Here is a 24944-nt window from a genome sequence, read left to right as displayed (position 1 = left end):
ACCTAGATGGATTTTTTAAAATTTATTTTTATTATTAATTAATTTATTCATTTTATTTATTTATTTATTTTTATTATTATTTATTTATTATATATATTTTTTATTTATTTATTTTATTTATTTATTATATATATTTTTATTTATTTATTTTATTTATTTTTTATGTTATATTTTTTTTAATTTATTATATATTGTATTATATTATTATATTTATTTTTATTATATTTATTTTATTTTATTTATTATTATTTCTGGCCTTCAAGTGTCGTTTTTAATTGAAAAACAATAATAACAAATATTCAATTGGTAGTCAACTTGGCGAGATTTCAAATAAGTCGCCAAGAGGTGGGCCCATCTAGGATTTTACCCAGAAAACAAATGCACACCATACTGCTTTTTTTTATTTATTTATTCATCTCTTTGGTGATTCCTTCCTGGATTTTCTTAGATCACTAAGTTTCTTAGATGGCGCCACTGAGTAGTGGGAGCAACCGCTAGCCTACTTTCTACGAAGCTTCAAAATTCAGGATCTCGCTGCTAGTGAAATCGTAGTAATGTTGTTGTTTTTTTTTTAAAGTTATAAAGGGTTTTTTTGGAGGGAGGGGGAGGGTGCTTACTGAAGATGCCATAGATATGAAAACTATTTTACTTTTTCATTACAAAAGCAGCGCAACTGAGTTGAAAAAATTGAGGAGGGAAAGACAGCTGTATGTTATGTAATACAAATCAAAATTTGTTACCACAAAAATAAAAAATAATAATAAAGACGTCTTGTAACTTCATTAGTCGTGGTAATCAGAACCTAGCAGTTGCGCGAGCAAATTAAATGTAACAAATTTTCTATTTAACTTAAATCCTTTTCGTGATGCTCAGTACCGCCAAGAAACAAATACCTAACAAAACCAGCAGATTCTACAGCAAGAATGTCTATTTTTTTTATGGTTACAAAAAATTCAGTCTTTCTGAAAATGATAAAAATTTTTGTGTCTAAAAATAATTACGAACATTAATTTATTATAAAATTGAAAAAGGTAAAACATTATAAAAAAATAGTCATGAATATTAAGAAAAAATTGAAATTTTTTTTCTTTAAAAAAAAACATGTCAATTTTTTTCTGTTTCACAATTTATTTCCAAATACTACATAGTTAAAACAAAAGAAATATCGTTTATTACTTAAATACTGACGGATAAATACATTTCTTTTGATATCCTTCAGAACATAGAATTTTCAATGGATAAAAATATCTCTATATGGTTTCAGTTTCCTACAGCAATAAAAAAATATTCTCAGAATTGATAATAAAATAATGTCATGAAATCTGAGGGGAAAAAATCTATTATTATTATTTTATATTTTTTAAAAGGAAATTCGGTTTAATTCCTCATACACACAGTGCCACAGAGGCCTAGTGGTAAGGTCTCGGCTTCGGCCCTTGATAGTTTCCAAATCCAAATTCGATCCCAATAAAGACTCGTAATTTATGTAGGTCTGGTGCACGACTAAATCTGATGCAACAGAGATATTATTTTTCCAACTGGTGCTCTATGAATAGTTTAGATGTCCTCTGCATTTGACCGTGACTCAGAATTATGGATTTTTCCTAAAATAGACTTCGTGTTATACTTCAATATTGGGAATTTACATACAGAAATTATGGATGGACTATGGAATTTGGAAGTATTGTAATATGCAAGGAATTTGAACTCGAAATTTTCTGTAATCTCCCTGTCTTAAATAAGTCCTTAAATTTGAAAAATATATGTTTAAAATGCTTTTTGTCTAATTATTCTACTGTCTGTAAGAACGATAGCTTAAAAACACAGTGAACTAGATAGATATAATTTAATATGGAATCTTAATACTAATATGTAAATATCAGTTATTTAAATCAAAAAACATCCAAGAGAACTCTCTTTTTTTAATTCTAAGATTGAAAAATGCATCAAATTTTGGATTAAATTAACCATAGCGGAATGAATGTCGGTTTAATTTTACTATGTATGTGAACGTGATTTTTAAATTGAAGTAAATTAATAAAATCTGTTATGTATTTTTCTGACCAAAATTGTATGTCTGTATCAAATTTTGGAATACATCGGTTAAAACAAAGGCCTCCAAATACTCTGTGCATGCTCCTTGAGCTTTATTAAGCTCCAAAGTAAAAACGTCCCATTTTGCGTCACAGAACTTGAAAGAAGGAAAGAGATCTCACCCGCATTTGTTGTATTTATCTACTTTGTTTTAGTCTTTTATTCCCAAAGTAAAAAAAAAAATCTCGTAACACTTCCAGCCTTTCCGAAGGTCTACACTTTTCACTGCAAGAAGGAATAGATGGAGGTATGACACCCTTTTTTTTAGAAAGAATACAACATATTTTATGCGAGAATATTCCCTCTCGTCAAAATTATTTCAGTTTCTTAATGTCTTGATCGTGATATTTCAAAAACATAATGGACCAGAAGGATAAAATCTGATACACTGTCTGGATATGAAATTTATAAATTTCTACCAAATTTGGATACAGTTTTTCAAAAGGAAACGATCCAACTTCATTTTTGATTTTCTCCGTTGAATTGTAAATCTTAAAACGCAACATGTCAAATCGAAAGCCCCGCTGTTTGAGGAAGGTCAAAAAGCTTAAAAGTTTGATAAAGATTACTGATCGGTCGATTGAATTTATTGCTAAGAATGTAAAATCTGGTCGATAAGAAAAAGCATTCAATATTGTTTTAATATCTATCTTTTCTGATAATGATGGAGAACGTACTTGTGTTGGCGTTTTATAATTCAAATCGTTTGACCTGGAGAGACCAAATTTGGGATAGGTTTGCTTTAAATATATAATTTACAAATCTATAAATAGATTCATAAATGTTTTTCGAAATGTGCATTTTGGAACGATTTTTATGGAGAGGGGGAATTTTAATTAGGGTTTTATTTATTTAAATACTGAGCGAGATTTTTAATGTTTAATTTCAATAGCCCAGGAAAGTATTATTACATATGTTAATATATTGGCTTCAACACTGTTTTAAAACATAAAATTTTACTTTTTGACTGCATCAATTTAATTATCCTGGATTTTTTTCTATATTTTGGTAATTTTTTAAAAAATTTTTAAACAATAGTTGACATTTGTTCTAATAAAATTCAAATCATTTTCACTGTTTCATGAAATATTTAATCGTGTAATTTTCTTTCATTACTGAAAGCAGTGTAAAAAATATTGTGCTCATTATCTGGGAAATTTTCATGAAGAATCAGAAAGCGAAATTACATTAACCAAAAAGACAACGTGCAATTTTAAACAGATTATACTGATATTTAAGTTTTTCATGGTACTCTGGTGCTATGGAATTTATAACTCCATTAGAGAGATTCATTCACTAGATAAACAGAACAGTTTATAATCTAATAAAATAACAAGGCTTAACATCTATTATAATTTGATGCTTGAATTTTGTTGAAAGAAAGAATAAAAATTAAATTCTGCATAAAATATTTAATAGAAATTGTACACAACCAATATTTTAAATGAACCAGTTGGTCTAAAATAATATAAAACATTTTGGAAAACAACATTATTACGAGTTTTCATGATAAACTTCTCTAAATAGTTTTAGGCAGCACAGTTGTTTTATTATTATTGTTGATGATGTTGATATTGTTGTTATTGTTATTGATGTTGAAGATAATGCTATTATTTTTGTTGTTGCTGCTGCTGCTGTTTTTGTTGTTTTTCAGATTTTGTTCACTTTAAGTCTAAAATGTTATTTGATTTATCATTTGCTATTTTCACTTCTTATTAAAAGCTTATTGCATGTGATTACAATTAATCTTAATCAAATATTTCTAAATCAAGGATCTTAAGGTGAGTTAAATTTGGAAGATTTTTGGCTCACCAAAAATCTAAATTTTCGGATCTTTTGTGAAAATTAAATTTAAGAATGCAAAGACTGCCGTTTTATAAACCTATCAATCAATATAAAGATATCCCGGAGAATAAGTGTGTGAAACCAGACCAACAACATTTTCAGGATCTTCGATGGTGTGACACCTGACGTGCTGCCAAATGTTCAATGGGAGATTCAGCCAAAATTTCAGATGCACATTAAGAGCATGGAGCCAATGATTTGACTCAATAACAAATAGTTGCTCATTTAATGCGACTTAGTGCTTAAAACAGTGAACAAATAAACGAATATTGCTGATGTACCATTTTTAGCACCCGTGTGCAAAGTTATCTTTTCCATTAATATTTTCACTCTTTTGCTTTTAGATTTCAGTATCAGTATTCTTTCAATATCTCCTCTAGATTTCGAGACATGAACTCTAATTCTGATATTTATAGCGAGAGCAAGCTGAAAAGAATTTCGTCGCATTCATAGAGCATAACCTTTGTGCCTGCACAGTCTGGATCATGGCTATACAATAGTAACTGACTGCCGTTTATAAATAATTAATGTTCTAATGGACTCAAGTATTAATCCCATATTGAAATTACAACAGATATAAATTAGTAATAAAATTTAAATTCTTTTTAATGTACATAGTATATTGTATGATCAAATATCAGTACTTTGAAAGAGGTACCCATTTATACATAAAAACATGTTCAAAATTAATATGATTGCTAGTGTGATGAATATGAGAACTATTATTTTTTTTGTTGTTGTTCTCTAAAACAAAACAAAAAATATCAAATTGCTAAATAAAATATTAGAGTATCAACTTTTTATACATACAAAAGGTTTATAAATAACATATAGTAAAATTAAATAAAAAAGAACATAATTCTTGTCAACTACGAAAGTACAAAAATAAATCCAATAATAAGAATTAAAATGAAATCTACGATCTCAAATTTTAAGTTATCATGTGAGAACATTATTATTTTTAAATCATTATTTGTCTTAATTAATTTAAGTCATTAACCAGTTTAAGCCGGTTTGAAACAATCATGAGACTTCTCTATCGGTCTCTATCACTATATTATATATATTAGCTGGCAAACAAAGGAGCTCGACCAATTTTGAGATGAAATAAAAGATATGATGTCATAGTTCTACTTCAACCTTTTAAAAATGCATCTGCTGTCAAAGAAGCATACATAATAATAAAGCAATACTGGTAAAAGCAAGTCAACCTTTTAAAAACGCATCTGCTTTTAAAGAAGCATACATAATAATAATGCAATACTGGTAAAAGCAGGTAAAAAATATATGCGATTAAAAGTTGATGTAGAAAATTACCATTTATGCTCTATTCATTGCCTTTGCGATTTCGAGCTTCAAAACCCACTAACCAAAACAACATCATGTTCTCACATGATAATAAAAGTTATTCATAATGAATTACGCATTAAAAATGACATCTTCACATATCCCATTTTATTTTCAATGTTGTTTTTCGGTTGGTCTAATTCTCAATCTAATAGGACCAGTAGGCCTGAGAATGAGCTCTGGAACAATAATAAGCTTGTCCCTCGAGTCCAAAGATTCAATGGCGTAATGTCTCAGAATTGTAGAAACGATAACTTTCTGTTCCATTTGAGCGAATTTTTGACCTAGAATAAAAATCATTCTTGTAATATATATACAAAAAAAATATCTTATCTTCTTAGTAATAATAACCATTCAATAATATGTTATTTAAAACAGGCCGCCTTTTTTCTTGGATAATGATCATTTTTAAAATATGTGCACTAAAAACGGATTATCTGATAATTTAAAAACGACATACATAAAAGAAGAGTTCAATATTCTCCAAAATAAGAGGGAGTCCGACCAACTTCAACTTTTAAAACTTCTTGAGTCAGAAAAAAAAATCCGAACAATTACTCTTTTCTCTTTATGTTTTCAATCATAACTCAAAAGCATAAAAGTCTTTGAAACAGAAAATGAATAACAAATTAATATTTCTTTATATAGGTCCTCATTCTCCCTGTTGCATAAGATTAAATAAAATAATTCTTGTGAATTCGTACATATTGCCGCATTGAAGAGAGACAGTCGAATCTCCATGGCCGAATGGTCATGGCACTGGTCTCATAATCAAGAGACTTTGAGTTCGAACCCGCTAGAGACGATGGGATTCATAGTATGTGTAAATATTAATTACTTGATTTTATGTTTTCCTTTATTTCATGTTCCAGAAGATACTGGACATTTCTTCAGTTTACCGGACAAGTGTTCTGGACTTTTCTTACTGTCTCCAGAAGAGTATTCTGGAACTTTCCCTGCTAATATAAAAGCAGAGGATTTGTCAGTCACTGTGTTCTGAGTTCAGAGTTCAGTTAATAAATTGGCTTAGCTCTACCTCTTGTGTGTGTCATTGAGTTCTATACTATAGTTCTACGTGACACTATACTACAGATATTTTGAGAATATTAGTCATATTTTATTTTTGAGAGCTACAAATCTTTACAGATTCAAAAAAGGATTATTTCTTCAAATCAATAACTTAGCAAAAAATGTAACAATTACGTTTAACATAATAATTACAAAACATTAAGATTTTATATCGGTTTTATTTTTAAAACAACACCTCTGGAAAGGGGTGCATGCTCTTCCATAGGATATATTATTAAACTAATTTCGATTGGTAAATGATTCTACAATTTTTTTTCTTTTAAGTTTGAAAATAAGTAGTAACTTCTTTTAATAAATGTTAAAATTGGCCATGTAGCCACATTTCTCTCTGGTTTTAAAAATTAATAAAATAAAAATTATTTATCAAAATATTTCTTATTGTGTGACAGGTATTGAAATTTATGTAAAATTTTCAATTATAATTAAATACAAAATATTGTTATTTTTTCATTTCTTTATAAAGTCTTCTATTTTAATTCAAATGGCCTAATATATGTAAAATCTGAGATCGAGAATCAAAATTCCTCCCAATGATGTGGCACGTAATGTAGAAAAATGGTTTGCTGATTAATATGCACTTCTTGTTATTTCAAATGTTAATTTATCTTGACTATAGTAGACAACTTTAATCAAGCATTTTCTGCAAAACAAACTTCATTTTTAAAAAACGCAGCATTAATTCTTAATCTAAAAAAATATTGCCAAGCACCTTTTGTGTATCTGATTTGAGTCTAGGTGTGTAAGATTCGCTTTAATGAAAATTACTTACCAATACAATTTCTGGGGCCAGCTGAGAAGGGAATGTAGGCATATGGATGACGATTAAGAGAATTCTCTGGAAGAAAACGATCTGGATCAAATTTTTCAGGATTTGGGAATACACTCTCATCTCTGTGCAATTCGTAAACCAATACTGCGCAGGACCATCCCTTAGGCACTGGATAACCACCTTAAAGGAAGTAACATCTATTTAAACCTACAAACATTTCTTTTAATATGAATTCCGACCTGTCTTAGATAAATTACAGGTGCATATATTGTTACAAATGTGTAATGCTATTTCCCTGTACAGGTAGTACATACAGTTTCTGCATACTGTTTCCCTGTACAGTTAGTACAGGGAAACAAAGTTCTACAAATATTTGAATGCATGCTGACGACTTCAAGTTCAATGACATCCGATTTTGATATCAAACCTCTAGATTTTTTGGAGACTTTGGAAACAAAAGTGGAAGCTTTAGGAAATACAAGAATTTTGGCGATATCGCTATTAAAACTCGAGTTTCGCAATTCTTCTAGAAGTTTCTATATCATGCCATGGAAATCTCTATAAACAAGAAAAAAAGCTGCAAAGAAGCATTCGAATGAATTCTTTCTTTGGACTGATGATTGCAAAAAGAGCTCTCAGATAACTCTTTATTTTTATTGTTTACATGTATATCGTAGATTTTGAAATTATTGTTTGTCTTATAAGACTAGATTGTGATTTTGCTATCAATGCTTTGTAATTTTTTACAAAATAAAGCGTCGTTATCCGCTATTTTATTAGATTCCATTTTGCTTATATTCACTGGGCAATTTCAGTTGCAATATTATCATAATCAATTTATCTAAATACTATATCCAGTGCAATCATTCTCCTCATACATAATAGGTCGGTTGCCATGCACATCAAATTAAATCTTAGAAAAATGCTAAGATTAGCTTAAATGGAAATTCTCTATCATTCAAAGATTTTATTTTAATGTCTGTTTCATTTCTCTCTTAAAATTGCTTTAATTAAAAGAGTGCCCAACCAAATTTATTGATTTAATCATAATTGTCCTTCACTTTCGATCATACAAAATAAGTGCTTCATACTGAATTTTCTAAACAAATATTGTTAGGTATTTTCGGAAATTAAAATAAGGATGACCATTTACATTTAAGTAAAGCGGAAAAATAAGACTTAAGTATATTATCAGAAAATCTATTATCAGAAATCAGAAAATATATTATCAGAAATCAGAAAATAAGATTGATCATTCAACTGATTTTAATTCTTCAAATTCCGGTTAATTTATTGTGTTAAAAATTTTGTAGCTAAAGCCGTAGAATAACTAAACATTACCATAAGTAAAAAAATCTTTGTATAATCATTTGGAGATCATTTTAATTAAAAAGTTAAATATCTTAAAATTCTTCTAACATTGCGTCTCCTCAATAGTGTTTTCGCGCAACAATCATAAAAATGAATGAAAAAGACCCTGATATTTTATTGGAAAAGAATATTTTTAACTAAGGAATCGAAAGCCAAATGAAAACTTGCGCACAAAGAAAATTTTGTTAAAATAGCTCATTCATTGCTATGGAGGACATAAATTATTATGATGTCCATGTGGAAATATGCATTATAATAAAGATTATTTAATTTATTTTTGAAAACACATGAGCAAAACCACATCTCTTAAATTAGATGTATCAGAAATCAGGGCAAATTAAAATTATTCAGTTGGTACTCATAATTTAGTGTCGATGAATAATGATGGCAATGGCTAAAATTCATGTTATTTTAAAACAGCTGTATCAATATAATTTTAAAGGATTAAAATAAAATGTTAACACCACCAGAAAAGAATTTGAGGAATATACCATAAATGTAAGAAAATAATACATACAAATATATTTTATTACTTAACTTACTTGATAAATAATATTTTTTTTATCAAAAGGTGGGTAAATTTAACAGTAATAGTTACTGAATATAGTTATTAAATTGTTGATAGAAGTATAAAACTTCGATCAACAATTTAAATGAACACTTCTATTAAAATCATCATCGCTAATTAAATTTTATTTGTTAAGTCATGATTTCTTTTACATTTTATTAACCCTTTAAAGGGCCATTTTTTTCTAGTCATATTATGTTAATATATTTTTAGGCTTGAAATTCGAATAAGAAAAGGGATTCATTTAGCCTCTTAGATAAATTTAATTTGATTAATTAATTTGGTTAATTAATAATTAAGTAACAAATCAAGACACATCAGTTTGTCTAAGATAAAGAACTGATACATCTAAGTTTCTATCTTTCTAAAAAAAGTTGTCAGAATTTATGCCAACCTATATAATTTCATACAAAGATTGATAAATTTGGTGGAAAGCCTACTTCCCACTGCCCTAGAAAGGGTTAAGTAACATTCAAATAATAAATAATATTTCTTTATTCAGTGGCTTCTGGGAATAAAAGAAACATATACTGTGCAAGTAAATATTTACCCCCCCCCCACACCATCTCAGAATAAAAATAGCTGTTGATAATTTAATTTGTTTCAAAAAATTGTAATAAAAGAAAATAATTATACAATGTAACATTTATTATCAAGATTAAATAAAACAAAAAATTAAAAATATTATTCCTAATTTTTTTTGTTTTGTTTTGAGTATTTAGATAGTTTTTGGAGATTTTCAATAATTTTTAATACTGAAATTTGAACTTGTAGAATTTTTGTATGGATTTTTTTTCAAAATTTCAATAATGTAGATTTAATTATTTCAAAAGCGTGGTCTGCTTATTTTAAAATACCTCTTCTGTTAGGAAAAATATGTCTAAATTTTTCAAGTTTTTCTTCATAATCTTTACATCTACCTCCACAATTTTGTTTTTTCAATGAACCAACTTTAACATAAAATTCACCTTCGCAATTGTTTTCGGAAACTCGCTTCTAAATTCTTGTTATGAGTTTGTTACCCTTAAATTGCTTTGCTGACAACATATTTGTGCTTTTATACTTTTGGGGCATTTATAGTTTTTTTTTTTTTTTTTCAATCAAGACTTGGATAATTGTAACTCGATATTTGCTTAAAAACTCTTCTTCTTTTTTTTTTTTCCATCTTACTTTTATAATGGGTAAATATTTATTTCCCATAAAACAATTGATTTCTATCAGCATATGAAATTAGAAGAACCTAATTTAAGAACTGAAAGATATTTCATAGCAAATAACATGTCATGGAAAATTGGATTTAATCGAAGGGTTCTCAATTTTGAGCTGCAGCATAACTCATACCTGCAATCGCCAATAATTCCTGTTTAGATATTCACTTTGCTATCATTGTGGTAATTTTAAGAGTATAAAACTACAAAAAAACAGAAGTAAAATAACTTACAAATTGTTGTGTCTTCGCTTGTTTGTCTTCCAATGACAGGCACAGAGGGAAACAATCTTTGAGATTCCTATTTGTTGAAAAAAGAATTAATATAAAAAATGTATTAATGAGTCCCCAAAAACTACAATTTTATAAATACTAACTTAAAAAAATGCTTCCAATAGTTGAATTTCAACCAGTATAGAAGGCTTCTCTTAACTGTCTCGTATACTTAGACAATATGGTGTGTTTTCTATTTAGTTTCAACATTTATTGCTGAGAATCGACTATATATTTTGCCACACATATACAATTTTAATAATCAAATCACATACCAAACCTCATTTATCTGGTACTTTGCTCTTTTTAGTTATAATATGCACATGTACATGGATAAGATATACAATCTTTATGTTCACGAGTTTAGTCCAAAATTGGTCATAGATTTGTTTCTGTAACCATCGAAAAATTATGCATCTAGCTTATTACGGTTTTGAGTTATCGCATCCATAGGCACACAAGTAAGTAAACATAAAGATGATCGAAAACTGAAGTCGATGCATCCTTTTAATAAAATAATAAATAAAATTGCATGCCAAACCTCATTCATTTAACGTATTATTATGCAAGGTTTTGTTTTCGCAGACAGAAACACGGACATAATTCCAAAAATAGTATTTCAGATTTATAGAAGTCTACTATGCGTAACGTCACTGAAATTTGAATTCTAATACCTCATTTAACTTTACTACACATATAAGAAAGCAAAAATAAAAATTCAATCAGATCTTAAGCATTTTAATAGGGTTTTTTTTTTCTTTATGCTCACAATACAGAGCTGATACTATAAAATCTTTCGCAAATTCATGCTTTAATTAGATTCATTTGTACAATCAGAATTCCAAGATTATTTTATAAATTTGATTCATCATTATAAACTTTTCTTTGGTATGTATAATTTTCATTGCAAAATGTGGCTAATTTCACTAGGTTGTGCAACAGTAAATAATGCAATAAATAATTTCAAAACATTATAACTGCTTCTGTAATATTTATAAATCTATAATAAATCCCAAAATAATTCTTGGAGATAACACCCAACAGGTAACTATTACTAAATTTATATGAGAAGACATATAGAGCAAAGAAACTATATACTCCCTTCATTAGAAAAGAGAAATTTAATATTCATATAAATTAAGTACTTTTAGCAATCTTTCCTTTCGATCAGAAAATATTTTTTTTACAAATTAGCTTAATATAACGAGTAAATCTTTCAATATTTTGTAATGAGAAAGTAAAAAAGGAAATGATTAATTTCGAAATATTGCGAAAACTGCTATTTTTATTCTTTTTCTACCAAATGGGAGAAAAATTTCTTACAGCTGCATTTGAATCTGATTACATTAATTTCTTCTCAACAAAGCATTCAAAAGGGAAATATAACAGAAAAAAATCCCTTTTTTTAGGGAATTTCGACTAGTTGTTTCACATTTGTCTTGAAATGTTTTTTTTAAACTGTACAGAGCAATTTTTGTATTTTCATTCCTTTATTTTATTTATTTTCTGAAACACCAGGAACTTTCAACCCATCACCTCTACCGGAAAAGAAATAAAAAAAACTGAAATCTGGTATCGAAAATTTCATGTTATCATATGAAATTATTATCATTTTTAAGTCATTGCTTAGAGCAATTTTGGATGCCGGATGTCACATATTTTATGAGTATAACATAACATCGCGCCGAATGCTATTGAATTGAATAGCAATTTCAACAACTTTTAAATGATCGTAAAATCAACGATGAACAGTAAATTGACGCACTAACATTCTAAGAGTAGCTTCGGCAGGCTAAATACTTAGATAGAAAAGAAAAGAACAAAACAAATGGTGCCTTAAATGCTCAATTTATTTAATTACGTTTCATTTTAATAATCTAAAAATACTCAAAAATCAATACATTTTTAAAAATCATTTTATAGAACACACTCTTTTGAGTCACTTTCAGTGGGAATGATATCTCTGAAACATTCACGCAAACTCTATAATAAAAGTGTTATCCTTCTTCTCCACATAAGAGTAATGGAAAGTCCATGAACGCCACAAGTACTCGAAGTTTTATTTCCAGAGCTTCGCACATGAGCATTTGATTCTGAACAGCAAACTGAAAATAACCGAGTACGCATTTTGAACGCCTTTTTGTCGACTCATTGAAACCAACATTTGGCAGAATTTTGGTAGCAAAATCGCATTTTAACTTCATTTATCGAAGTCTTTGTGTTTATGAATTTACACATTTACACGCATACAATTATACAAAGTGTTGCAGAGCCAGAACAAGAACTTAAATCTTGATCTAGCAACAACTTTTTCCCGCCAGAGTACTTTGGTTTTACTGCGTTGAAAAGATGCGTCTCCTGTTGCTCGGTGTATGTGTGCTTTTGTGATGTATGGGCACGTTATGTTAATGTTGTACCCCTGCTTTAGATGTCTTCATCAGTAGTTGCTTTACGTATAATAAATGGAAAAAAGACAGATCAGGTCCCTTTTATTTGATTACCCACGAACATTTTGGAGTCCAGCATGGGGCCTGATCTAATGGAAAAGCGGCTGTGAAGATCGAAAGGAATCGGTAACCAGAAAGGTGAGAGAATATTTTCCTTTATTTAAGAGAAACTCGGACATTTAAAATAATTTAATTTCATCGATTTGAATATCCGAAGTTAAAAGGAATGAATGTAACAATAGATTGAAATTTGATTTTCATATTTGAAGTTGAATTATCTATTAGCTTAATTGATACTATCTATTAGCTTTAAAGATACTGGTTACTGATAGAATACTATTGAAATATTGATTGATAATGTATGAATAAATCTAAAATTGATATTGAAATTTGATGTACTAGAAATACAATTTTAATTTTGTAGTTTTTGAATATTAAACATAAGAACGATGGATGAACTTTCTAAATTGAGAAAAACCAGAGGTTTGCATAGATCTTTATTTACAAAGTACGTTAACAAGATTGATAGTGATTTGGAAGAGAAAATAGATTCTCTTACCACCAAAGATTTGCAAGAAGCCTTAAATTATTTGAATATATCGTCTACACAGTTAAAAGACTATGATAAACTTATACAAAATCTAATTAAAGATGACAGGGAATTCGAAACAGAAATTGAGTAGGCATTCGAAAGCAATGAAAAAATTATCGTTTGTTTGTCCAAGTTATCAGCGCAATTAAAATGTTAACAAGACAAATCAGAACGCCAATCAATAACACCAAATGTTTCTTCATTAGGCGCAACAGGAAAACCTAATTTAGATGCAATAAACAACACTCAGGAAAGTTCAGCCATCGTACCTGTAGATCATAGGTTCCCAAAGTGGTCCAGGTAGACCCCCAGCGGTCCATATTAGACCACACGGGGGTCCACGTAGATGTGAAAAGAAAACAGGGGTTCACAAGTTGTAAGTGGGGGTCCACGAAAAATATTCTGGTTTTCATAATAAAGAACAAAAATTTTGGCTTGGATTTACCTATCAACGTAGGCAGGTAGCATCATTCAATAGGTAGATACTCAAAAATATTCGAGACACAGAATTGAATTCAAACACAGAATTGAATAGAATAGGACACAAGAAAATGTGCTACTTTTTTTTTTCTTCTTAAAACCCCCAATTTAGGGTGATATTTTTTAGGAGTTTTGGGAATAGAGTAGAAATGTAGCAGCAGGGGGTCTACTGAAAATAGTAAAACTTTGAAAGTGGCCCACGAGTAAAAAAAATGTTTGGGAACCTCTGCTGTAGACGAATATAATTTTAAGACCATAAAACTGCCTAAACTTACAATTGAAAAATATTATGGAGACCCCTGTTGCTGGTTAGAATTTTGGAATCAATTTCAAGATTCTATTGATAATAACAAATCTCTATCAAAAATAGATAAATTCTCATATTTAAAGTCGCTATTAGCGGGTGCGGCCGCGATTGCGGTTAATGGCTTTGCGCTCTCAGACGAGAATTATAATCAGGCTTTAAAGTTGTTGAAACAAATATTTGGCAGAGAAGAACTGGTTATTAACACACATATGTCAAAATTACTAAATCTTGTACCAGTAACAGATTCAAGTAATATTTATGGTCTTAGAATGATACCGTAGAGATAAACCTAAGAAGTTTAGAATCATTAAACATTACTTCAGAGATGCATGGGAATTAACTCTATCCCATTTTAATTAAATTGATTCCAGAAGATCTTGTCCTTGAATTTAATAAAAAAAGAGTTGATAATTCGGTGAAGTTCGAATTAAATGTAACTGAGTTACTAAATTTCTTAAGAATTAAAGTTGAATGTACAGAATCCTCTGCGTTTATGCATACCGCAAAAGGAAATAAGAAAATTCCCTCCCGGAAGTGAAACAGAATCCTTTCAATAACTTCAGTCAAAACACAGCTAGCTCACATGATAAATTTCAAAGTCCAAGGTCAAGCGTAAAACCGCAAGATCTTCAATGCTTTTCCGCGTCAGCATTAAACAAAAATTGTTTATATTGTAAAGGCAAGCATCGATCGGAGTTGTGTTCCCAAACCGACTTAGAAACGAAACTCGATGTTTTAAAACAAGATGACAGATGTTTTTTAAGCTTAAAGCCAAAACATCAAGTCAATGAATGCCGCCAGAGAAGATATTTGACATGTGAGATATGCGTGAAGAATCATAATAAATCTATCTGCTCTCAAGCAGAATCTAACACGACCGATTTAAATAAAGATAATAGGAGCGTAATTACCGCAATTTCACATTACGATAAAAATAAAACAAGCTTATCTCGCTGTAATATATTTCTTCAAACATGTGCTGCCCTCGTACACAATGATGACACAAACGAATTTGAAATAGTACGACTAATGTTAGATTATGAGAACATTTATAACGCGTGAAGTTTCAGAAAAATTAAAGTTAAAAGTAATAAGAAAAGAATCTTTATCGGTATACGCTTTTGGTACTAAACAAGCTAAGGAACATTCTAACAATATAGTGAGAGTAGAATTAAAAAACCGTGAGAATCCCTCTTTACGTATTGAAGTAGACGCTTTGGTTACAGAAAACATTTCAGCCACTACTCTTCCTGTACCTAACAACAATATTACTAAAACGTACAATAAATTGAAGCGTTTACAGCTAGCTGATAATATTGATAATAGAGGCAAGAATATCTCAATATTAATTGGTGTAGATTATTATTACGAAATCGTTTCAGGCAGAATAAAAAGATTAAACAACAAACTGGTAGTGACTGAAACAATTTTTGGATAGTTCTTGCAGGGACACGTAGGTTTATCGAATGATTTAATGAACTATGAAGATTGTAGTAAATGAAAAGGATGTTTCGGACCAACTTAAACAATTTTGGGATCTTGAGAATTTAGGGGTAGAAAGGGTTGAAGAGGATGATTTAGAAAAACATACTATAGATAAAGAAATTATGAATTAATTTGAAGAAAATATTGTTTATCAAAATAAAAGATATACTGTAAAGTTTCCTTGGAAAACAAATATGAAAGAATATTTAGCTAATAACTTTGAAATGGCTAAAAGAAGGTTTTCGCACTTAAAATCAAAACTTATTAAAGATAATTCGTTATTTTTAGATTATAAAGCTGTTATTGAAGATCATTTAAAAGAAGGTATCATTAAGAAAGTTATAAGATATGAAGAAGGAAAACCTTCATTTTATTTGCCTCACAGGGAATAATAATTTGTGATGTATGTGCAGGTTATGTTAATGTTGTACCCCTGCTTTAGATATCTTCATCAGTAGTTGCTTTACGTATAATAAATGGAAAAAAGACAGATCAGGTCCCTTTTATTTGATTACCCACGAACACAATGCAATATGCGATATACAAACGAAATAAGTCAGAATTTATTACAAATCTAAACTTTAGATGTTAAAACTGTGTATCAAGTTTTATCTTGTTCCTTATTTTTTATAGATAATAGATTTATCAGCACTCGAAAAGATATAAAAACTTTCTATTCGTATATTTCATTCAAAATTTTATAGAATCTACGAAACCCATGTATCAGATTTCATCTGTCTACCTGAAAGGATTTTTAAAATATCTTGTTCATGGACAGATAGAGATAAATGTTAATTTTAGACTTAGTGAGATATGAAACGTGAAGATTCGTTAAACTCTGGAGCTCGAATTTAGGAATTACGATTCTTCGTGTTTGCGTACTTAAACGGTAAAGTATTTATATTAAAATTTTATAACGAAATTTAATTCAACAACACTTTTAAATAAGAAAACGCTCTCTTGAATTGTTATATAAGAAAAATCATAATATTTTAAATTATTAGGTTTAAAAATCACAATCTTACCTTGAGAACACAATCCAGGTATTTCATGTCTTTCAGGTTATCCGTATTGACGTCTCTTTCGGTATCATCTCCAAATATCTGATTTAACTCCTCGCGAACTTTCTCCTGAACGTCTTTGTGTAATCCGATCAGATACAAGGCCCAACAAATGCCCATAGAAGTGGTATCGTGACCCTAAATGAGTAAAAATTCGTTAATTTGTTAAGATTTGTAACACTTAATTCCGTAATTTTTTAATGTATTTGTTACCATGAAAATTTGTGTGATTATCATAAAAATTAAAAAAGGAAATAATTAGCAAAATTGGTCAAAAAAACCAATCAGAAATTTAGAAAACATTTAATTTTTATTCTCTTGAATAGAATGTATACCAATAAAAAGTATTTTAATCATCAAGAAATTCAAACTTGAGACTTTGACGAATCTCCACATATCAGATATCCCTGAAAAAAAACATATTTCAAATTATGTCCATTGTTCTGTGAATATGATAATTCCGAAACCCTTTTAGCTAGACGCATGAAATTTGGTATGTACTTTTTTATATCACACTTGTAGATATTCAATTTTGAACGAAATCCATTCGCAGAAATTTGGCTAGCTGGCTGACCGAATTAAGCTAAATAAATACAAACCCTAAAACATCAGATAATAAAATTTAATACTTATTTAACGTCTAAAGTATAGATATATATTAAATTTCGAACCAAATATGTCAAAGGGTTCACCGTCTGTCGGTCGGCATTTTTGCATGCTAGTAAACACTTTAATTTAAAAACGCAAATATTTAAGTATATGAAATTTGGTGTGTAATCCTATAATAAAATGTAAATATTTGAGGAATGAATTTTCATTTCAATCAGTTGAAGCAAAATGTATAAAAATATGCTTCTGTTTTTTTTTTTCCTCCTATTTTACGAAGCACCAAAATATCATATGTGGAACTCTAAAAAATAGAATTACGTTTACACGTACCGTTCACGGCTTTTCTCAAGGTACATAATCATAATTGCGGAAGGAAGTGGAAAGGTCATTTTATTACGGAGTTAGCATCGGAGAAATTATTCCCGATGTGTGTGTGTGTGTGTGTGTGTGTGTGTGTGTGTGTGTGTGTGTGTGTGTGTGTGTGTGTGTGTGTGTGTGTGTGTGTGTGTGTGTGTGTGTGTGTGTGTGAAAGTACGAAGTAATTAGGTAAATAATTAATATTACAGTAAATTTAGTTCTATTGCTGTTCTATTTTGACACATCACAAGAAAGATTTTGACATCAAGTAACGGAGACAATGCACTGCATTCTTAATATTTACACACCAGCTTAAGAGGTTTCAAGGCTCATTATCAGCATTAAATATGAGATGAAATAGACTCGCATACATGAAAGATCTTGAATGCAGCCGAAATTTGAACTTTTAAACTTCCGGTTTCGAAATTGGTAATTACTAGCGGACATAGTGATCTAGATCCTAGACATCGGATATAAGATGCAACATGTTCGCATACAGGGCGGCATTTTAGTAGAATCGGGTTTTGAACTTGCAGTCCCGAAGTCGGAACCTTACAACCTGACCACACTTATCCAGATATGCTTACCGTTTTTTAATGATAACAGGTAACTTATAATTATATTATGTACAAGTAATATCATTCTTGTACACATGTAGAAGCATATACACATAATTACATATTAATACATATTAGAAGCATGTGTATAATCTAACACATGTAATCTAACACATGTAATCATAACATATGTAGAAGCATATATTCCTATGTAGAAGCATATATAATCAATTTCAAGTATCCAGGAGTGAACACAAGTAATAGTAGATAAGTCTGGCATCTGGAGTGGCGAAGAGAAGAGTTATCTGTAGTCTATCTAGTTCCAATCTATTCAAGTATATTCGGCGTCTTTATCAATTTCAATACATTCTTACATTTTCCTATCCAAAGAAGAGAATAGAAAGGTTCTTTAAAGATAAGTGTGGAATCCAGCACTATACATAATATCACCGTTCTAAAAGTAATTATTTCTTAATTGCTTGAACTTAGGCCTTACTTTAACTTCTGAGTCTGTGCGGGATCTTATTTTCCCACCCTCAGTATAGCATGTGCTGGATCCAAAAACTGCTTCAGCTAAATTCCCTTCTAGAACAATATAAAAGTTCAAAATGTATCCGCCCCTCCCCTTTTTCCTGCTTTATACCTTTCTATTTGGAACTACGTCCGCTGCTTGATCATAGTTCTAATACAGAACTTTTAAAATGCATTTAAAAAATTGCAGTCTCTCCATAATAAAGTAAAGAAAAAGAAAAAAATATATAATTTACAGTTAATCATGTCTGCCTAGAATACAATGCATATGTATATATGGAATATATGGAGAATACCATTTCATATGTTCTTTTGAAAATAAACGCAAAATTTTTATTTATGATATTAATTTAATAAATGCTGCGTATATGTATATTTTAATGTAAAAACTAATTTCATACCTTTTTTAAAATATTGCGATTTTATTAGAAGTGTTTTATTTTTTACTTCCAAGTCAGTTAACATAACATATTTGATGCTGAAAAATGACTTGGTCATTCAGTTTTAGAATTGTAAATTCTTCACTTATCGATTCATATTGTTATTTCTTCGGTTATTTTCTAGATTTTATAATTTATCATAATGTTACAAATCAGCTGGAATGGTCTCCCCAAAACTTTCTCGTATATTCTCCAATGAAGGTCTTATTTTCCTCCATTCGCACAAAACTTAAGACCTTGGTCGCAATTACTTTGTATAGCATTGGTGAACAATGGTTACGAAATATAAATCACTGGAGGGAATCTAACATTTTTACTGAAACTTGCGTCGTGAATATATATTTTAGACGTCTTTTTAGCGATTGATCGAAACAAAAATTTGACACAGAATTACAGTTGTGATCACAAAATCACATACCATTGAAACGTACGTGCGAAACGTCCATTTGAAACATTATGGTTTTGAGCTACCGAACTTAATTAAATGCGAAAGTACAGATGAACAGTTGATTAACCCTTTGACAGATTAGGTCCAAAATTTGATAAGATTAGTTATCGAATTCGATAACTCAGTCGATCGATTGCATTCGAACAAACAAACAGAGAGATTTCTTCTGAAAAGATTTCGAAAAAAAATTTATAGAAAACACAAATTTGGCATAAAGTTCATACATCAAATTTTGTACAACCCCTTCAAATTATTTTTGTGTTATCATGCTCATAAACCAAATAATTCCAAAATTCTGTTCTTTAGATTCGGAAAAATATAAAAATTCGTCAAAGTCTCGAAAGTTTTTAACGATTTTAATACTTTTTCTATACTTCATATACGAAAAAAAAATAAAATTCATTATCCACATTTTATTATTTACTTTTTTTTGAATTTTAATATTTTAATATTTGATAAACTAAATCTTTTTTTTTCTGAGAATAACAAAATGTTTTTATTTCAGAATTCCACTTATAGCAAATATATTTTCCTTTCAGTGTATCCTTACTTCAAAAGCAAAGGTGTCGACTTCTTCTCTGATATCTTCTTCAGTCAAATCTTTGGTTTTGATGTGATGTTCAAGCAATAAATCCATCAAAGCCATCCGTTTACGTTTGCCTTGATTGTTATGATTTTCACTAAGGATCCTTTTCTTTTTTTCTCGTATGATCTAAAAAAATAAATAATATTCCAAAAACATTCATGATACTTAGCAGATAAGTTTATCATAGTTTGTGACAAATAGTATTCAAAGTTGAAGTATGGTATTAGAATAAAACGATTGGAAACGTATCTAAATGTACAAGTCTAAATTTTTTTAATGATTAACTGTTAATCTAAATGCTTGCATGTTTTAAAGACTCTATGTTTATTTGAGAGGGATGTCTTATATTAATGTAATAGATTAAATTATTTTTAAAATGTGATATTATAACTATCTATATTTTCATTAATTTGTAGTTATTCAAAGTGACTATATGAATTAGTATGAATTTTTAATTGCCGAATATGAAACATATTTCAAATCATGGAAGTTCTTAACTTGCTGAGTTTTAGGAGAAGCTCAACATACGTATTTTAATCATCAATTCACAATATTATGTATATGCTAATATTTTATAATAAATGGCCTTTTACAGAAAATGGAATTCTCCAACTTACAGATCGGGTAAATTCATGAAGAACTTGTAGATGATGCTTGAATTCTTTACCGGTTTTAGTGAATTGAAATATGAAGTCTGTCCACAACCAACAATTAGCCATTCTCTCCATAACAATATCCGATGCTCTAAATATAAGAGTAAAAAATAAGAAGTTTTGTAAATGAATCAGAATTATCAAAAATATAGATAACGTTAAAGAATTGTGTTCAAAATTAAAGTTTCAACTACCATATTGAATCCTTCAAGCTTCAAAGAAAAAATCTAAAATATGATTGACAATATTAGAAGCTCCCAAGTATTTCTTACTTTTGCAGCTTTGTACTTTTTTTGTTTGATCAACTAATTGAACACGACTGAATTCTGTTTGAACCAAATGAGCGCAACTAAATTCTCTTTCTTGTACAAAATATTGTTTACCATTGAGTTTTTCGTATACTTTCTAAATATACATCTCGTGCTTAGTTTTAAAATATAAAGGCTGTCCCTTCTCTCAAGATCTGGATTTTACTCCACTTGTGCAATAAAGTTCTACCAATGAAACAAAAGATAGCGTGACAAATGGATGTTCGAAATCGAACGTTACACAATAAAACAACGTGTCTTTATTATTGAGTCATGTTTTTAAAATAATGAAGATCTGACAACCATAATTCGGAATTTTTGTACAAAATACAGTCAATGACATCTATCAAAGAGACTGAGAACAAAATTCAATTACTGCATGAACCATTTTCTTGTCCTCTAAATGCACGTTTTGATTATCAGAATTAGTCAACCTTTCGTACTATTTAATACCATTAGACCTTTTTCTTTGGGATTTTTTTAAGTCTAAAATGTATAACGTCAAGATCAGGCCCTCACTCATTGATGAAGAAAACTGAGTGCTGTATCAATGAATTTCAGTTACAATTATCCTAAGTGGTCAATTGTTAAAGAAGAAAAAAGTAATCTGATAGTATTAAATCGAAGTTTCTGGAGAGGGCAATTTTTATCCTCAAAGCGCTAAATTACACGACCTGATAATAAATTCATGCAGTACTTGCATTACTGTAATAATCATATGGTATATGGTACCAACCATATTTTATGCTCAAAAAGAAATCCTGCAACTACATATTCATTATTTTTAAAATATTATTCACAATGAAAACACAATATTCTTTAATGTAAAGCTTAATTTTTTATTACACTGAACTGTCAACTGTCACTGACATTTTTTTGTTGTTGTTGGCTATTCTTTATCACACAAATGGAGCAAAATTTAAATCTTGGTAAAATTTTGAGACACTCAATATACAGAGGATAATGTATGCGTTTTAGAACTTAATTGAATGCTATTTTAATACAAATGAGTATTAGTATATTAGTAGTAGTATTAGTATTTGTATATTAGTATTAGTATTTTAGTACAAAATTTGATACACATCTCAAATTTAGATAGCTAAAAATGTGCCAAATCATTAAGCATAATCAAGCCGAATATCAGCTTGCTTGCTAGTTTTTGAGTTGGTATGTTCTAACAAATACGGGTACAGAAACATAAATATCGATTAAATTTCGACATATTTTGCGCCAAAGTAGAATCCTAAAAGAGTTTTAGAGTAATTTAGAAACATATATTAAAATGCACCCATCTAGCCAACAATGTTTTTAGGTAAACGCTTTCACTTATACACAAATAGACATAGCCACTGATAATCCACACAGTCATGTCTTTAATCCAAAATCTATAAATATGTCCTCCATAATTTTAATGATAAAACAATAATTCGAATTTGATACATCTAGCATGTTCTTAAGTAACTTTGTTCCCATATAAGTGGACACTGAAATTTTCTTTTGAATCTAAAATTTCATGCAGACATCAAATATTGAATCTCATTTCTCTAGCTTTGTCCGTTTTTGAATTTCAAAATTCAGGTATAAACAGGTAGAATTTAAAAAATAGCTTTTACAGATTCGAAAACGTTTTTTTTTAAGTTATTAGATACACCTGACACCTTTTCATACTGACAACGATTGCAATAAAGCTTTTGCAATTTTAGCATATATCCTTGAACGAAAAAAGTGTATCTTCATTTTAAAAGTGACTTGAATCCCTTTGAAGTAAAAAGTATTCAGTTTTAAAAGCACATTTCGCCGATTCTCTAAAAGGGAATGAAAACATTTCCAGTAATTACTGTTTCTTCTTAGAATATGCAGCATACGCAAGTAATATATACTAAAATAATTTCATATGTACGCTTACCTCATTACTGATTTCACATACTGCGATTCACCATTTTCTTGTGCTGAAATAGAGACTCCTAAAGTTGTTTCTGTAAAAGAAAAATGGAGAACCTCTTGGTAATACTATGTACTAAAGTGATCGATCCAATTAGAAACTCAGAAAAGAATGAGAAGAAATAGAGAAAAAAGTGAGTAATACAAAATATGTCTATGAATTTCAGAGTACAAAAGTAATTGATGACAGCAAATATCTTCCTTCCTATTCTTCTCTCTAACACAAGATTTAATATTGAAAAAACTGTTTAACCTTCAAGAAGACACGTGTATCTGACAGATACAACTGCTTACTATTTTTTTAGTTTCTTTACTTTACGTATAGATGGCGCAACCAGGCTACATCTATCTTCCGCTTTTATAAGCATGCATCAGCTAGTAATATTGCTTCGTTTTTCCAGTCGGTCAAGCGATATTTTTTTAAGACTTTTATCTGTGAGATACACCGCGCCCATCTACGTAAGTATTGAACTTTGTATTTAAATATAAAATTATCATGATGTAACTAGTATTAACATACCTTTTTAACGTATTTGAAATGTTGAACATCATATTTGTAAAAATGTACCGTTAACTGCCATTTGTATCTGTGAGATACGCGCGCCTACTTATGCAACATGTGAATTCCTTGTTTCCCCATGAAGTCCTAAAACAGTTTTTTTTTCTTTAGGAGTTAAAATGGTAAATATGCGTTATGATTTAACCAAAAAAGAGGATTTGGATGAAGTCATGAGTATATTACTTCGTGATGACAGCGAAATTGAGTCCGATGACGAAACCAATACTGACATTTTTGATAATGTAACAGGGAGAAGCGAAGACTCTGAAACAGAGCAGAGTCATGTTGATTCCGAGGATGATATAAATGATAATGCTGATTGTTTCGTTGCAAAGAAAAAGTAAAAGGGAAAGTAGAGTCTTCTTGGGAATGGAGAAAAATGCCTTTCACACAAAAAAGAAAAAGAGGTAAACAAAACATTTTAATTCATCTCCCTGGCACAAGAGGCTCCGCCAGAAACGGCGAAAATATTTTTGACTTTTGGAATTATTTAATTGATGACTCCATGTTGATCTATATAGTAGCCTATACAAATGAGTATATTGCAACAATCCAAGACAGGTGATCCACAGGTGATATTCTCGTGAAAGAGATTCCCGACTCACTGATGTTATCGAAACCAAGGCATTCTTTGGCTTGCTATATTTAGCTGGTGTATACCGAGCTAGTCGTCTAAATTTAGAAGAACTATGGGACACCCAGGATAATGAAATTGAAAAATTTCGTCTTGTGATGGGCTTAAAGAGATTTATGTTTTTAAAAAGGTGTTTAAGATTTGATAGTAAATTTTCACGAGCAGAGAGAAAGGAAAAGGACAAACTGGCAGCGGTTAGAGAAGTCTTTGGACAATTTGTAGAAAATTGCAAAAAATCATATTGTTTGGGAGAAAATTGCACCATTGATGAAATGCTAGTAGGCTTTCGAGGTAAATGCCCTTTCAGGCAGTACATACTATCTAAACCTAATAACTATGGTATTTTCTTTAAATGACGCCCGAATGTTGTACACTTACAACATGGA

At 29.6% G+C, this 24944-nt stretch overlaps 1 protein-coding gene across 1 annotated transcript in view; it reads right to left on the bottom strand.

The window, feature by feature from the left end:
• Positions 1 to 1173: 1173 nt before the first annotated feature.
• Positions 1174 to 24944, bottom strand: part of LOC129963124 (cytochrome P450 4c3-like) — a 35691-nt gene continuing 11920 nt past the window's right edge. The window contains exons 5-11 of the mRNA XM_056077211.1: positions 23331 to 23400; positions 21081 to 21207; positions 20428 to 20589; positions 16900 to 17073; positions 10525 to 10591; positions 7145 to 7324; positions 1174 to 5570 (exon numbers count right to left, since the gene is read on the bottom strand). Of these exons, the coding sequence (XP_055933186.1) occupies positions 5401 to 5570; positions 7145 to 7324; positions 10525 to 10591; positions 16900 to 17073; positions 20428 to 20589; positions 21081 to 21207; positions 23331 to 23400 (950 nt within the window). The 3' untranslated portion in view covers positions 1174 to 5400. The remainder of the gene's footprint in view (positions 5571 to 7144; positions 7325 to 10524; positions 10592 to 16899; positions 17074 to 20427; positions 20590 to 21080; positions 21208 to 23330; positions 23401 to 24944) is intronic.

Source organism: Argiope bruennichi, chromosome 3 (assembly GCF_947563725.1).
Source record: "Argiope bruennichi chromosome 3, qqArgBrue1.1, whole genome shotgun sequence".
Taxonomy (NCBI): Eukaryota; Metazoa; Arthropoda; class Arachnida; order Araneae; family Araneidae; genus Argiope; species Argiope bruennichi.
Note: the sequence above shows the minus strand (reverse complement) of the source record. Positions and strands in the feature narration are given on the sequence as shown.